This window comes from Nanorana parkeri, unplaced genomic scaffold, assembly GCF_000935625.1.
Source record: "Nanorana parkeri isolate BGI_ZX_2015 unplaced genomic scaffold, ASM93562v1 scaffold455, whole genome shotgun sequence".
Lineage (NCBI taxonomy): Eukaryota > Metazoa > Chordata > Amphibia > Anura > Dicroglossidae > Nanorana > Nanorana parkeri.
The window spans coordinates 327,071-345,444 of NW_017306723.1; the positions used below are offsets into that span (position 1 = coordinate 327,071).

General features: G+C 42.7%; 1 protein-coding gene across 1 annotated transcript in view; it reads left to right on the plus strand.

Moving 5' to 3' along the window:
• Positions 1 to 18,374, plus strand: part of EGFL7 (EGF like domain multiple 7) — a 33,745-nt gene that overhangs the window by 3,715 nt on the left and 11,656 nt on the right. The window contains exon 3 of the mRNA XM_018560454.1: positions 11,315 to 11,488. Within this exon, the coding sequence (XP_018415956.1) occupies positions 11,409 to 11,488 (80 nt within the window). The 5' untranslated portion in view covers positions 11,315 to 11,408. The remainder of the gene's footprint in view (positions 1 to 11,314; positions 11,489 to 18,374) is intronic.

An 18,374-nucleotide genomic window follows, 5' to 3' on the forward strand; every position in this document is an offset into this window, starting at 1 on the left:
TATATATATGGAAACCAGTAGATAAGCAATACAGCTCAGTCTCAGAATCAATTCAGCAATGGAAGGCTCTCCCAGCACAATACCCTGTTAGGTGTTATTACTTGTTTCAGTTTAGGGTGGATGAAGTGGTACAATGGGACACTGTCCTCAATGCACCAGACTCCTAATACATTTTGCCATCATGCCAGGTAAATTATGCTTTTTCTTTGTCTCTGTCATGAGACAGATTTTCAAAAAACGAAGAAAAGGAGTGTGGACTGTGCCCAGCAAACAATGTGTTTCATCAGCCAAAAAAAAAATCTGTACTGTCTGTTTAAATCCACTTTCACTTTTCAAAAGTCAGTTCGGCATCTTAATTTAAAGCAAACCTGTCACATGTGAAGTAAGATCACAGTGCAGATGTTGCAGTTGCTGAGTAGTCAGCAGTAGAAAATAAATGGTCTTGTTAGCTTTTATTTACATTTCTATCTACACGATAGAAGGCAGCATGGAGTCTGGGGCTGTGGGCACTGCAGATAATTATTTGGCATGGCTATGCCCAGGGTGACTTCAGTATTTAATTATAACATTCATCGGGACAGGGAAACAATTGCCAAGAGTTATATGACTATATGTAATTTGTGAGCCTCTGCGTGTCTTAGTGACAGTGTCCCTTTAAATTTGATGTGCTGCCGTCTGCTGGATGTAAACTGTCATGCGAAAACACTCACACAGTACATTGTAGTAGAAGGTGCTGACTTTATTTGTAGATTGGAACACAAATGTCATTTACACAGGGGACCTCATGGTTCCCTCACTCTGGGTAGTTGCCAGAAATGTATAAAGTGCACAGGTTATATGTTGCAGGCAGCTACATTCAACCTTTGTGTGTGTGTGATACAATTTGTATCCATTATTCATATTTTTAGTATTATTGACTTTGGAAATTCAAAAATCTTTGGAAAATTAAAAGGATAAAAGTCTCAGGACATTATAAGATGTATTACCACATAGAATGCAACAATGTTTTTTTTTTTCATTCCCTGACCTCCTTTACGTTCCTTTCCTACCATCCTATGCATTCTCAGCCTTTCTGCCCATCCTTTGGCCTTCTACCCATGCCATACCCTCCTGCCTATTACTTATTCTTCTGTATATCCACTGATCTCCTGTTAAGCCCATGTCCAGCTGCCTATCCTCTGCCCTCCTGTCTATCCCATACCTGTCCTATGACCTCCTGCCCATCTTATAATGTCCTCCCGAATCCCTGGCTTCCTGCTCATCCTCTGCCATCCTGCACATCACCTACCTTCCTGCTCACCCCACTGCCCATCTTATACTGTCCTGTCCATCTTATACTGTCCTGCTAATCTTATACTGTCCTCCTTTTGATCCCCTAAACTCCTATCCTCCTGTCCATCACCTATGTTCCTATCCATCCAATGCCCTCCTGCCCATCCTATTTCCTTGTGCCTCTGCTCTGCTTCCCATATACTATTCTCCTGTCTATTCCCGGCACTCATGCTCATCCCCTGTCCTCCTGCCTATGCTCTGTCCTCTTGCTCATCCCCTGCCCTTCTGCCCATTGCCTATCCTTCTGACGATCATCTGCCCCTCTTTTTATCCTATGCCTCCAACCTATTTCCTAGGCTTCTGCCCATTTCCTTCCTATCATATTTACTCTTGCCGATCCCTGCCCTCTTGCCCCATCTATGCCCTTCTTTCTATCCGCTATCCTTCTGCCCATCCTATGCCCTCCTGTCCATGCTATTCCCTCCTGCCCATTTGTTATCATCCTCTCCCCCTGCCTATCCCCTTGCCTATTCCTGATGGTATAGCTGGCATTTGTCTACCCAGGGAGGAAGGGGTTATGGCTCATCTAAGTGATGCTGTGTGGCAGGCAGAGTTGCCTGATTATGTAAATAACTCCAATATTGATCTTAATGTTAATTCAAATACCGCTCCTGAAGAGCATGAATCATTGATGAGAATTCCCCACAAAGTCCCCCAGCGGATGCAAATGAATTGTGGTTGATTTGATTTTCTATTCAGGCTGTTACCAGACAAACACTGTACAGTGATAAACTCCCAGCTACTCTACTGCTGCAGGACATTGCTCCATCGACACCATAACTGATCCATGCCGATGTAGTCTGCAGAATATACCATTACATACCTTTCTACAGATCTGCAGAATATTGCTCTGGAGCATCTACTCCTGGCGGATACATACTGATATATTCTGCAGAATTTTCCATTACTGACTTCTCTACAGATCTGCAGAACATTGCTCCATCCCATCTACTCCTGGCAGATACATACTGATATATTCTGCAGAGCATTGCATTACTGGCATCTCTACAGAACATTGCTCTATACCTTCTACCCCATGGCAGATACATACAGATATACTCTGCAGAGCATTGCATTACTGACCTCTCTACAGATCTGCAGAACATTGCTCCATCCCATCTAATCCTGGCAGATACGTACTGATATATTCTGCAGAGTATTTAATTACTGACATCTCTGCAGATCTGCAGAACATTGCTCTATACCATCTTCCCCTTGGCAGATTCATACATATATACTCTGCAGAGCATTCCATTACTGACCTCTCTACATATCTGCAGAAGATTGCTCTTTCCCATCTACCCCTGGCATTATACATAGTGATGCTTTATACAGATTATTCCATTATTGCCCTTTCAAGAGAACTGCAGAGCATTGCACTGTTCCATCAACTACTAATCATATCCATATTGATATGTACTGCAGATTATTCCATAATCAACCTCCCTTGAAAACTGCAAGGCATTACACCATCCAATATACCTTCTGACAGACACATATTGATACATTCTGCAGCTCATTCCATAACTAACCTCCTTAAAGTTCTGCAGAACATTGAACTGTTCATATATGCATGCCCACATATCAATATATAGATTGTCCTAAACCATTTGTCTCCCCAGCCCTGAACCACATTTCTGCACATACTTAATGCACCGCTTCCTCATCGATTTCTGTGATATACAACCAGTATCCACTGCTATGTTATATTGTCAGCCTCCTGCAACAAATGCAGCTTTTGCAACATTAAAGAGACAGTCTTGAAATAGTTTCTCAAAGTCCATGGAATCCACATCACAGAAAAAGTCTGCAAAAGTTTCATCTCCAGAGCTGTCTGTTCTCTGTTCCCATAGAATGCCACCAAGAGGGGAGCCTGGGAACATCCCAGAGGCTGCGGGAGGTTGAGGTCCACCTAGGCAGGGGCACTCCTGGTCAGCATCACATATCCCCTCCTTGCCAGTGTCAAGTGATCAATGAATGCAGAATGCAGGGAGGAGGGCAGGTGAAAACTCTCTTCTGTGATGTCACAGAATTCTGCCCCTGTCCAATGGGAAAAAGGGAGGGGGGCTTACCCATGGTATGTGGGGGGAGGGAGCCCCCCCTGAACTCCTGTCACTTTCCCATTACACATCAATGTAGCTCTCAGCTCTATGGAATAAGTGCAAGCAGCAAGCACAAAACCCATCCCAGCCAGCACAGCCAACTTCCACAACTATCCAGTTTCTTTGGGCAAAGAAAGAAAAGCTTCCAATTTGCCCCTCTGTCACTTGGAATCAAAGTGAGTACCCAAAATATGAATGCACTAAGGGATTCATTGTTATTTTGCATGTGATAATCTGCAGCTCTTACTTTGCTTGCTCCCAGCAAGAAGGGGGTTAAAATGGGCAAAAGTCCCATATCACCTAAATAGAGCTATCTGACACTTGTGTCACTGTAACTTTGTACTGAGGCCTGTCATATGTTAGCTGTCATTATTGGCAACAGACAGCACCACATTGACAATTGCCTTGATCTGAGGATTACTGGACAGGAAGTCATCTAGGAAAATGTCTTCCCTTTGCAATGACAACTTCATCTTAAAATCTTAAGAGTTCCTGTAACTTACAAAATGTTCTTAAAAGTTCTAATACATGAAACAGTTTTGCCTAGTGGCCCATAAGGGCATTTGTTTGAATTGTGCGGATCAGGGATGCAGCTCAGTTAGCTGGGAGAGGAATGCTGGGACTTGTAGTTCAACAGCTAGTGCTAGTGGTGGGACAGGTTGCCCTTTAAGAGGCCTCCACTGTATGTGAGTGCTTCCTCTGCCATGTCTGTCCTGGTGGCAAAGAACTCCACCTAGTGGGGCCGGAAGTCATGATAGTTCAGTGATTGGTTGTGTTTGTTGATGTTGATAGTTACATTGTATGAAAATATTATTGTTTATAGGGGAGACGGATTTCATATTTCTGTGAGTGTTGTTTTATTTTAATTTGAAGTTCATAACAGCAAGGATAACAAACACTGAAAACATACTTTCAACTTCAACTAATACTGTATATTTATATAGCTATGCCATTCTCAGCAGTGCTTTTCAGAGAACACTGTAGCATTCACATCAGTCTGTCTCTGCACCAGAGGAGCTTACACTCTAATTCCCCCACCACAGTCACACACTATTATTATACATTTATATAGCTTTGACATATTCTGCAGTGCACTACAAAGAACTGTACCATTCACATCAGTCTCTGCACCATATACGCTTACACTCTAATGTCCCATCACAGTCACACGCTATTAATATATATGTGTATAGCTCTGACATATTCCACAGTGCTGTACAGAGAACACTAAGCCATTCAAATCAGTCTCTGCACCAGAATAGTGTACACTCTGATGTTTTACCACAGTCACACATTTTTATTATTATACCTATATTATTATTATTATACAGTAGCTTGGACATATACTGCAGTGATGTACAGAGAACATTGTACCATTCAAATTAGTTTCTGCGCCATATGAGCTTACACTCTAATGTCCTCACCACAGGCACACACTATTATTATACATTCATATAGCTGACACATTCTGCAGTACAGTACAGAGACCACCAAGACCATTCACGTCAGCTTTTGCACCAGAAGAGCTTACACTCGAATGTACCTGCCACAGCCACACACTATTGTTTTTATATACATGTTTACAGCTCTGCCATACACCAAAGGTGTATACACCCTAGTGTCTCCATGCCAGGCACACAAACACACTATACATAGCCAGTTATTTTGGGTTGTGGGAGAAACCCCGAACCAACACTGCGAAAACATAGAACTACCGTGCATGCAGAACTCTGATAGGAAGTGACCTCAGATCACACACACATATACTGTATATATATTCTCTGTTTCACCTTCTAAACCCTGTAACTCAATCCCTCCTCGAATGTCACAGCACCCCCACCTTCACCTTCTCCCCAAACCTTTCACAAGGAACTTGTATTTAAAGTCGAGCTTGTCTCCTTCCAGATGGTGGACTTTATTTTCCCTGTTCGGAGTCTAGCGCTGTGTGATGTCAGGGAGAAGGGCTTTGTTTTCTGTCCTGCAAGTCAGCAATTATTGTGTGTGTGAAAAGCTTTAACAAGCAGTGTCACATTGCACTTGTGTGTTTGGGGACTTCACTGACCTTTTCCAGCAGATGGAAAAAACAGGGAGTTTTAACTCCTTCACTGCTTTCCTTGGTTAATGGTACTCAGGTTAATCATATTCAGCTGGATTGCATATTGTGGTTATGATTTCTTTCCTACAGCACAGTAATGGAAAGCAGACAGAAGGATTTATAACGAAAGTTAGACAGTGGGATATATTTAGAGCTTTAGATAAAATTCAGGTTTCTGGTACAATGGACATAAGGGCTGGGGGGCGTCTAAAGGTATCTTACAGTGTGTGTGTATATATAGAGTTAATGTTAGAACAGAACTGAACATCACATTTTATAATGTTTCAGGATTTGTAGGATGGGCCCTTATTAGAATGACCAAAAATGTGCTGTGGCAATATGATATTGATTGGAAAACATGAATTCTGCCACATAGTGGCCATAAATAGGCGTTACACCTTAACCATTTTCCTGCCAAATGTTTGTAATATTAGAATTATTGAATGGAGAATTTACTTTTTTTTAGCAAAAATATTATTTGATTATTAGTTAAAATGCTGTTGACATAATTAAAAATTATTTAAAGAAGAACTCCAGACATGTGCAAAATGAAGCCTTGCAGTGGGGCTACCCCTGCACTGTAAGGGTTAGGTGCTCGTTTTGGTCTAGGGTCTAAAATAAAAAAGATACACTCACTCAGTCCTTGATCTTGAGGCAGTGACCGCTCTTTTCCAGTCTAGCAGACAAGCGGAACCTATCTGTGACAACCCCTCTGAATTACTGAGCTCAGGTGTCTCCAGTGAAGGGTACGTTTATTACTACAACCTACAGAGACATTTTAGACAATTGTGTGCTTCCACCTTGTAATGACAGTTTGGGGAAGGTTCTGTTCCAGCATGATTTTGCCCTGCGTACAAAGCCAGCTCCACAAAGACATGGATTGATGAGTTTGATGCTGCGAAACTGTATGACCTGCAAAAAACCCAACCTCAACTCTACTAAATATCTTTTGGAACACCAATTGTGAGCGTGTCTTCTCATTCAACAACGATACTTGACCTAGTTAATGCTCTTGTGGCTGGACGGGCACAAATTCCCATTGACACACTCCAAAATCTTGTGGAAAGCCTTCCTAGAAGAGCGGAGGCTGTTATACCAACAAAGGAGGCCCAAAATCCATGTTAATGTCCATGGTTTTGAAATGGGATGCCCAACAAGCTCCTATAGAAGTGATGGTCAGGTGTCTACAAACTCTTAGCCATATCCCCACCCCCGCGCCAGAACGTGCGCCACCAGCACACACGCATCCCCCCCTCAGGAGGCTGAAAAGTGATGTTTGTGCCATGTTCTTCTATGGCATTACTGGATAGGAAATCAGCTTTGTGTAGCAAAAAGTCTTCCTGCCATTGTCACAACCTCTGTATGCTTTTGATATGTTCCTGAAACTTTTATGCGTTTATAAGTGTTATCATAAAATCCCCTTTTGCACAAATTTCGCAATGTGTTGGCGGTCTGTTTACAGACTTTGCGAATTGTTCTTGACTAGGGTTGTTAGTCTCTGTTACAGCTGTCACTCCCTGTATTAGCGGTAGTGTGCGGTGTTCTCCTGTGACTACATTATAAGGTAAAGTGGTTTGACCCCTGACAAAATCACTTGTGAGAGAGCTTTGCGGAGAACATTAAACCATTCACAAAGTGGTTCAGACGAGGCCAGCTTCAAAGACACGTTGCAATTATCGAGGCCCGTCTAGAATGGCTCCTAGTGGGACCTAATTGCCTCTATTGATCTGCAAGTACATTTAAGTTGTACCCATCACTCAGCATGGAAAACTCTCCTGCTTATTGCTGAAAAGCTGAAATGCAATTTATACATGCATACCTTCCATTAGAAATGTCAGCAGTAAAGGTTCCCTTACTTGTGTCATGGATTGCTGAAGAATTATGCAATCAAACAGATAATTATAGAGGCAAGAACTGTGACCCTAAATTACATGTGACCAGTCAGAGCCAATCATTGTGCAGGGCATGCTGTGTACTGGATTGATTCTTCTATCACCACATCTCTCTTCTCTTGCTCACTTGTCTGACTTTATGGGCAAAACCTATAAATATATGTGAGTTCATCATGTCTGATGTTATGAAGTCTGCCATTGCCAACTTCTTTTAAAAATGCTAGTTTCTTGGCTGTCATGATAGGCAGAGCCAGCTGTCACTCACGCAGCTGGGCGGATCCAGGCAGTATTGTCAGGATCTGTCCCGGCTGTGGCGCTCTCAGTATATTGCGTGCAATACCTCGCTATATACTGAGCTTTGGGTCATGGGAGGAGGTTAGTATATGTCCTCCCGTGACCCTAAAGAGAACTATGGGGAAAAACAGTTACCTCATAGTTTTCTTTTAAGGACTCATTATATTGCATGCTTATTTTCTCGCTTGGCTGCAGACTTTGTGCCATATCGAATGTGTTAGCAATAGAATAATGCTGACTTGCTGGTTAGCTGTGGCAGCTGCTGACTTACATGGATCCTTTGTGATTGTGATTTGTATAATTAGGCAGATAATTAATATAATTATGATCATCATTATCATCATTATGATCACACTTAATAAAAACACCATTATCTTCAAATAATACCAAAACCTTACTCTAAGCACATACTAGTGTTTCTGGTGTCAGAGTCCACTGCACACATGGGCTACATTTCCTGTGTAGAGTGTATTCTGGAGCTGCCATATCTGCATAGTCTTAGACTACATGAAGCACACTTATTTTCTGTTTTTATCTCATTTCCTCTAAAATCGCTTTACACTTTAGTGCTCTCTCTGCATCCAGGACTGTGTAGAAGGAAGCCTGATGACATCATTCATCACGTGATCAACATTTGGGGAACTCTGGGCAGTCATATTAGTAGGACATTGATACCGGACCACAATCAGCAACATGTGGGGAGAGGAGCCAGCGTTTGCACACCAGGCCATAGCTTTGTCTATAGCTAGTAATGCTAATGAACAAAATAGATTATACTCTAATAATGATACTTTTGATCATCTCCTTTAGGTATCCTATACACACACATTTTGTACATGCACAGTGCAATGATTGTACTTTGCAAGTCTCATAGATCTGAGATAACTGAAGAGTAAAGCTCGCCATACACTGCTACATTTTAAATGAGCCTTCATACCCAAAATCTCATCATAACCTTTGATAATGTCATCAGAGACTTGTAGAATGTCATTCAAAACCTTGTTTGATTTTTACATTCGATTTTGGATTTCCCAGATAAAAAACCACATTCAGTTAGAATTTAATTTCCTCCAAAAAAATATTTTTTTAATGAAATTCTACTTCTGTTGCGCAGCTTAAAGGGAAATACCACTTTTAAAAAATACACACATATTCATAAAATATAAAATGGGCATTTATAATTTGTTTGCATTGGAGTTAGTAAAGCATTGCAACCGCAATGAGTAGATCATGCGTCCAATGCTCTGGCTCCTGTGGACTCTTCCCCCCAGTCTGCGTCCATTCCGCGGTAAAGACTTTCAGTTATAGGGACGGGAGGAAGAAGGAACCGACTACAAGTGCAGAGACGTCATCACACTTGTATTCCATTCCACAGTGGCAGACGGGACTTGTAGTTCCATTCACAGATCCTTTTTTAAGGATCTGTGAATGGACAATGCCGCTGTGGGTGGCCATTTTTAAAAACTGTCAGGAGCCTGTGGGGAGAAGAACCCCACAATTCAGGTAAGTGGGGTGGGGGACTGGAGATGTGACCATGTTCCATGTTACACCCTACATATGAGTGCAACATGAAACATGGTATTAAAGGTAAACTTCAGCACATAGGCACAAATGATTCCTTACTGGTTACCTCTAAATACCGTTCAGTCTCTGCGTCTTATATAACACCTCGGATCTCATATATGGGGTTCTGTTTCGCAGTATAATTTGCTTTTTTCAGCCCTTTCACTCTTCATTGCGTGATTTGTTCTCTTTTGTTCTGGTAAATATTACATCTAATAAACTCAGGAAAAAAGCTGTTCTGCATCCATTTCTGATAATTACTTCAAGCTTGTCTTTACTTGCTGGCTGCTCAAACATAATTATTCATATGTGTATAGCTGTTTTCTGCTTCTAATTACATCTGCTAAGCTTGAACAATGCTCAGACCATCAGAGACCACAGAACTAGAACTATCAGCTGTGCTGTGCCTTTCCCTGCAAGTTTAGGAGTCATCTGGGCATGCAAGGCGTTGTAGTTCCTCATTTGCCACAATGTTATAGTCTTCCCAGAGCAGAAAGCTTATTGTGCCAGTTTAAAGTATGCTGGGAGCTGGTCGACAGTTATTATTATTATTAATATACAAGATTTATATAGCGCCAATAGTTTGCACATCGCTTTACAATATAGATGGTACATGGTAGCATGTTGCAGACAGCTAGAGACTTTCTGCAAACATTTGGAGCTTTTTTGGGGGCATGCTGGGGAATGTAGTTCCTTTATAGCTGCTGTGCTGAAATTTGTCCTTATCTATTCACACATTTAGAATACCATGACTATCATAGAACTTGTAGTTGTCCAGCAGCTGGAAAGCCGAATAAAACCTATAGCTGTAACGTCTTGCACCAATTTAGAATCTGGTCAGCATGCTGGGGCTTGTAGTTCCGAAGTCATTCTAGGTCCTATATAATACCCATAGATTGAAGCACCAATATGTGTGCTGGGAGCAGGACATTACCATTTCCCAATGTTATGATTCCAGACACTGATTGGAAGATTTTGGGCTTGTGTTGACAGGCTTGCGGCTTGTGTCGATGACATCAGTTTGAGATGCTTCTGACATCATTCAGAATGCATTGACAAGTAAAATTCTTTTGCAGTTGACCTCCTTATGATCTGCATTGGATCTGCTTGGTTTTGCATCCCCATAGACCTGTATGGGAGTGCAAAAAAAACACTCAAAGCAAGCAAAAGCCTGTTGACTCAGTCCTTTATAGAGTCAATTTCAGATCCACTGGGATGAATACATGCAGTTAGAACACACTAACCACAATCCAGTCTCAAGTCGGACTTTCTATATCATTTCATTGATTGCATTAAAATCAGTGTTCAAGCCCAGTTTTAAAGGAATTGAAAGTGGGACAGAAGTTTGTAGGCACTCCTAACCATCTTTCTTCTTTAGCCTTCCATGGTATATCCCATTCACTATATCTATTGTCTAAGGAACCTTAATCCTTGCTGCACAAATTTACTGTGTATTGGATACTCTGCAATTTAGGATTGTACCTAAAACCCTAATTTCGGCGACTGCCTTTAGGCGATCCCTTAAGACTCATCTCTTCAGCGAAGCCTATCCCACCTCAACCTAACCACTGACCAATCACTTTCTCAAACAATCATGCCCGCACAGCTACCTCCTCATGTATCACTTCCCCTCCCCTTTTAGATTGTAAGCCCTCAGGGGCAGGGCCCTCCTTCCCATCTTGTCTTGAATGGTATTGTGATTGTAATGTCTTCCTTATATTGTAAAGCACTGCGCAAACTGTTTGCGCTATATAAATCCTGTATAATAATAATCATAATAATAATAATAATAATTTACCTATGTAAGCATGTCCGGAAACTTTATAAAGGTGTTAAAAAAGGAGGGTAAAACAGGTAACAAATAATGTTCAATCTTAACCCCCCTTAGAGCTCAGTAATATGCTGGGACTTGTAGTTCTCTCACAGCTGTTTGTCATGCTGTAATGTGTGCACCCTCGTCGGTTTACTCTGCAGCACGCCACACTTCTGCTGAGTTAAAGTGAATTAAACCGGCTGTCTGGTCTGCTTTGTTGCAGGAATTCCTTTCGCAGAGTTTCGTGGAAGCAGCTGAGAGTGGAAAACGGTGAATTCATTCTTCATCCACAACAATTCCCAGCGGGGGGACACAGAATGTGGGCGATCGGCTGCTTGCTGACGACAAGTATGATAATCCTGGGAGCGACGGGCACAGATCACTTCTACCGCTCAGGGTAAGCCTCTCTTTGTACTTTTCAGCAACAAAAGGGAAATCTCGTGCTCTGGAAGGGGCGAGCTGGAGGAGAGAGAGGGGGTCCCGGGTCACTCTCCATCCTCTGCTTCACAGCTCACTATATATACCATACATACAAAGTTTATTAGGAATGCCACCAATGGGGACACCCTACCACCCAGCAAAAACGTTAACAACTTTTTCCCTTCTGTAGTTATAGGGAAACAACTGAGACTTTACCCACTTTACTAATATAAATCTGAACAGATACAATACAAACCAATCAGAAATAAGGTAATGCCACTAATGATGGACATGTGTTAAGGTAATTGTGGATTGGATAGAATTAATGAAAGGTTGTCTAAAGGTGCCCATACACCTTACAATTATCTGCAGATTTTCTGTGGTCAGATGGAAAAAGTGCAACAGATTGGCCCAGGTGGAGATTTGTCAAATTGTAGTCACATTGGGTTGATAACCCCACCACACATGCCACAAATCTGGATGATGATTCAAAGTTTTCTGATCATAATTTATGGTGCCAACAACCTATGCAGCGCTTTACATAGTGCGCATTCACATCAGTCCCTGCCCTCAAGGAGCTTACAATCTAATGTACCTAGTTCACATACATACAGGGACAATTTAGACAGGAGCCAATTCACCTTCAAGCATGTCTTTGGAGTGTGGGAGGAAACCCACACAAGGACAGGGGAAACATGCAAACTCCTTGCAGATAGTGTCCCTGACCATTCCTGGCCATTTCTGCCTTCAATGACCCAGAATAAGCTTGCAACAAATCAGATCTTCTGGTCTCCATACTTGCCCCTTGTCAGTAAATTTGGAAATACTGAAGCCAGTGGATGAGTATGACAGCCAAGCAAGTAGCATTGTTTAAGGGGAGGGCAGCAGTGGCATCATTCATGTTTCTCCTATTGCTGTTTTTAGTTAACAGGTAATTACTGACGCTTATGGGAGCCATGAGCTTACACTTCTTACACCTCATTGTGCTGATTGCATAGATCAGGGGTAGGCAACCTCGGCACTTCAGCAGAACTACAAGTCCCATGAGGCATTGCAAGACTCTAACTGCCACAGGCATGACCCCCAGAGGCAGATACATGCTGGGATTTGTAGTTTTGGCTCAGCTGGAGTGCCATACCCCTGGCATAGATCATGCAGGAACAGCACCAGGAAAGCAGTTCAGTCACAGGCTGTGATAATATCATTATATTGCTCCATTACAATCAAATAGCGCCTAGTGGAGTGTGGCTTTAATGAATGCAATTAGCAGGAAGTGCCGTGTAATTGGTGATAAGTATCCGGTTATCAGATCTCCTCTAATTATCAGCGGATAATTGAGGACGACACGTTTAAAAGAATCATTATAATTTCTTTTTTATCTGATCACAAATATAATAATGAATGGGGCAGTCACATCATGTAATCAGGCAAGGCTCCAGTGCGGATAAAGTGTACCTGTGCTTTATTTTCAACTTTGTAAAGAACATTTCCTGCCTAAGAGCCGACTGATTACCTTTTCCTCTTCTGTGCCCCTCTCTGATTAAGTTTTCCCTTGTGGCCTGACTTTGCCTACATTTGATCGCTGCCAGCTGCCCTTGCCCTTTGAGAACACCCCTACTGACCAATGGACAGTGGAATGGCTTAATCAGGAAGTCAGGGTAGGCCAGCCCCATTAGCAAAGTGAAACTGTATCAGAGAGGGGCACAGAAGAGCCTTTTTGGCTAATAAATGGAAGTTTAGGATGGATTACAGGTTCACTTTAAAAAGCAACTGCAAACCAAACCAGGACAACCTGCTAATCCTATCCATGCATGTGGCCACATTGTGGTCATATTGCAACAGCACTTGAGTGCTGTTCGTGTTTTCATGATCATTTCTTTTTTTGCATTAAGTTATATTTTTTCGGACAAACTTTGGGGTGTCTACCCCTTTCTTCTAAGGTCCAATCAGTAGGTTTTACCAAAATGTGAAGAAGCATTTTGATAAAACCTTAGTGCAGGCAGGGGTGGGCAACCTTGGCACTTCAGCTGTTGTGGAACTACAAGTGTAATGAGGCATTGCAAGATTTAGGCATGAGTCCCAGAGGCAGTTGCCTACCCGTGCCTAGTGTGTCAGTGTTGCTTGGATCTTAGAGGAACGGGGTAGACACCCCCAAAAGCTCTCCTTAAAATGTAACTGTTGCATATAATAATGTACTGCGGACACTAAGGACAGCGCTCAACTGTCATTTTGTAGAAATGATAGAAGCTCTCTATCACCTCCAATAATATCGGCAAGGTACGGGGATTTAGATAGCAGGGTAGACAAGTGCAGAAGATGAATGCAGGGATGAAAATGACAGCGGCTCAGCAGACAAGACTTTGTCCCCTGGGTCAGTTTAAGTACAACATTTTTACGTTTGAATGGAGTGTAGCTTTAATTGACCGAACAGCTGTGCCAAGGTGGGGGCACTAAAACCTGCTGCTCTCGCATCTGTTCCCCTTGTTCTGCCACCATCAAACGCTCCTCATCCTCATGTTGTCAGGAGGTATTAACGCATTCCAAGAAAGGCCCTCAGAACTGATTGACGCAGCGCCACTCAGGCATGAGTGCTGTCCGCAGACCCGCAAGACGTCTGTTAGTGCTTACAGATGTTAGGACCATCAAGTGGGAAAGTGGGGTCAATTGTATGTAAAGCCACGGAAAAGAGGCCTTCTGATTGCATGATTTCCCCCCAATATTGGCTTAAAGGACCACTCCAAAGAACTCTAAATAAATACATACATGCATACGTTACCAGGGGTGTCAAACTCAATTTAGTTGTGGGCCGCATCAACATTATGGTTGCCATCAAAGGTATCTGTAAGACTACAGGTGAAACTCGAATAATTAGAATATCGTGCAAAGTTCATTTATTTCACTAATGCAACTTAAAAGGTGAAACTAATACATGAGATAGACTCATTACATGCAAAGCAAGATAATTCAAGCCGTGATTTGTCATAATTGTGATGATTATGGCTTACAGCTCATGAAAACCCCAAGAACCCCAAATCCACAACCTCAAAAAAGTAGATTATTACATGCAATCAATAAAACAAGGATTGTACATAGAACAATATCGGACCTCTGAAAAGTACAAGCATGCATATGTACTCAGTACTTGGTTTGGGCCCCTTTTGCAGAACTTACTGCGATTACTTTTGCACGATATTCTAATTATTCGAGTTTCACCTGTATATAAATGTATCTAATCTTTATCATAATTGCCTCTGCATTGGATTATCACTGGTTTTAGTAATAACTTAATACCTAGATCTGAAAGTCCTAGAAGTCCAGGAAATGGCCTGGTGGGCCGGATTCGGCCCCTGGGCCTTGAGTTTGACACATGTGCTTTACATCAATAAATAAATAATGAAATGTCACAGATGACACAAGAAAATCTTAATGAACAAAATTCAGCATTCATTTAACAATACTTGCCAGTTTTTACCATCAGCCTCCCTGCATCCCACGAGTAATGGCGTCTGAGTACGTCTACTGTGAGAGAGGCAATTGAATTCAACCATTTTAGCACAAACTTAAAACCTTTTCAGGTCTCAAAGGGCCATAAGTAATATAATTTAGTCATAAGTGAATAAGTTGAGTATCCAAAAGACTATGGCGGGAATTTATCAAGACTGGAGCAGACAGAATCTGGGGCAGTTGCCCATAGCAACCAAGCTGATTGATTGCCATGCAAATCTGCACCATTTTGTCTGCTCCAGTTTGATAAATTCCCCCCTATGTGAATGGAAAATGCCCCAAAAAAGTTTAGAATTATATGGCTGCTGCCACTATTCTCCTTCTTCTAGTAATAGAAATTGCTAGTTGCCTGGCTGTCATGCTGATCCTCTGGCTGTAACACTTTGAGCCTCTGACCTGGAGGAAATATACAGATCAGGAGTCATGGTGTCCCTCCCTATGTGCTCGTTCCAAATCAGTGACTCAGATATGTACTGAAGTCAGAGAATCAGCCAGGGAAGCAGCGTGTACAGAAGGTGGACAATGGCAGCCCCAGTATTCCTCTCTCAGCATGGGTTACATTTAAGCTCGATGTACACTTATGGCTCGCGTTGCCATTACCAGTTAATAGCACCCCAAACACGGCCTGGAGTAAGCGTGTTTTTCCTCCACGTTTGCGCATGGAAGAAAAAAACGCGGAACGCATGATGCACATTTTGGTACATGCAGTATTTTTCCGTGTTTGGCACGTGTATAGAAACCCATTGAAATGAATGGGGACGTGCGGCAAGCACGGAGAACAAATGTGGATGAACGAGCACAGAAACGTGACGCAAACATGCTGCCTAGGTGTGAACCCAGCCTTAAAAGAGAACTATGAGGTGAGTGCTTTTCACTCACCTCATAGTTCTAGCCGACCTGTGACAATGAGACTGTCACAGGTCGGCTCAGTAGATCGGGAGGTGAGCGAACACATACCGGCGTTCGCTCACCTCTCGATCCTGTCACGGCTCTCTGCCGTGACAGGGGAGGGGCTGGATTCCCCCCTCCCCGCTCCGATCCGCCAGCGCTGACTGGCGGATCGGACGGGGGAGGGGGCGGGTACAGCTGGCTCTGCCTCTGGATAGGCAGAGCCAGCTGTCAGTCATGCAGCTGGGCGGATCCAGACATAATTGTCAGGATACGCTTCAGCTGCGGCGTCTCAGTATACCGCGAGCAGTAGCTCGCGGTATACTGAGCTTAGGGTATGCTGAGCTTAGGTTATCCTAAGGAGAACTATGGGGAAAAGCCTTAACCCCATAGTTCTCCTTTAAAGTTAAACTTCAGGCACACAGGTAAATACACAGGTACAAATCATATATGGAGGCCGGAGTATTTATAGTTCTGTCTATACAGTCTTGAGATTTATATACCCCTACACGACTTTACATCTCAGTTGGTGATCTGTCTTTTCACTACTGCAGTAAAGGAATAAAGCTTGGCCACTTCCCCACCACCAGCATGATACTGGACAATTAAGGACCAGCAGCAGCTCATTCCTCTGCTCACTCTGCTCTCTCCTCCTGTCAGCACATGTGCATTGGGGGTGTATTGAGGCTGATTGGTTGCTAATGCTGCCCCTCCCCCTCCTATTCTAAGTGCTGCTGCCTAGGAAATTACAAGACCATGCCCAATTCTGATATTTACACCAGCTGTATTTGACAAATCATTTATTTCTATTTAATGGATTTAAAATTGCATTATTTGTGTGTTTTATGGAAAGTGGAATGATGAGAGGAGATATGTTCCAACACTTGGCTGACTTCAGTAATGCAGGACGCAGTTTACTGGCTGGCTGTCTGTCTCTCTGTGTATCGCGTGGTGAGCAATGAACAAAGTGACACAAAGGAGCCTACAAATAGCATTTTGACATCCTTCTATAGGGGTCACTGGGCAGGAAGTCAGCTGTGTGATGCCAAATATATTCCCTTCACAAATGTGTTTATTTTGTGCCTGAAATTCCTACATATCTCTATGAGTAGAACTGCTGTACAACCCAAGCTGTAATAAATGTTGCCAGGCCCCTTAGACATCTGTTTTGCATTTCAAGTCAACTCACCCTGAAATGCCCCCCCAATCATTGTACCCCGCCAGCGATGTCAAGATAAGTGACTTCTCCGCCATCGCTCGGGATTTAATCTCATTCAGTAGAATTTATTGCTGCAAAATCAAGTTTTTGTGTGGCTACAAATTGAATCTGAATTTCTATCATGTCAGGGGAACCCCCGACAGCTCACTCGGCATCATCATGGGTAATATCAGTTGTCGGCGGTGTATCGGCTTAGCTGAACGTATAATATACCGAGAATTATTGCACATTCCATACACCAGCAGCGAAGGACAAGACTGCTGGGGCTTTAAAAGGGGTTTTATGAGAGACTGAGACCTGATCTCGGGGGCCATTGAAGAGAGGTTTAAAGAAAACCATACGCCTCCCTGTCAGCGCCCCACAGTACAGGCGCAGAGCGAGGTCAGTTCATGTCCTCGTTAGAAATATTTGTGGTCATGACTGCTCAAGGCCAACCCACAGACAATCTATGCAATCCCTTCCTATTAAATTCCCCTCAGAATATGTGGAAACGGGTCAAATTTTCAGGTGTTGACACGGCTGCCAACGACGGTGGGGCAGAGGTCGATTTTTAAAAGCAATGTCACTTTGGTTATAAAATGAGAACTATTAATGACTTTGGATCAGTCAGCATGAAATAGAACCGGTCAACACTTCCACCTCCTGGCCTTGCGGCGTAGCTCACACAGAAATCCAAAACCTGACACCCTGACAAGGTTTGAGGGATATTGATGAAACTAAACAGGGCCATTCGTGTTCTTTGCGTAGATTTCCGATGTATGTTTATTTAACGAAGATCTAAACATTTTGTTTGATCATTTTGTTTTGCTTCATAAAGATTGTTGTAGACAATCAGCCTCCCGTCCGTACAACAAAAGGCGCAAATGGCTACAAGTTCATTTAAAGATTCTTCATGAATTTGCCACAGCCATAGCACCAGAATTTAAAATTTCCTGCAGCCTCTTTCAGCCACTTCCTGTCTACATGCACATCATTACTCAGGACCAGCTTCCTGAGCGTGACAACAGTAGACCGTGTCTGCAGTAGCACGACCACCAGTAGTGTCCACCAGAAATGCATGTGACAGAATGTCAATGCAGGAGCACAACTAAGAGATAGAGCATTGTCACCCCTTAACATGAACTGCCTGAACCAGGACCTTCATGGCAGGATCACCAGTTATTATTAGTTTTAAAGTTAAGCTCTGGGCTGTAAAAAAAACAGTGTAGAGCCCCCTCTGCACTGCAAGGGTTAAATGCTTGTTAAGTCTATG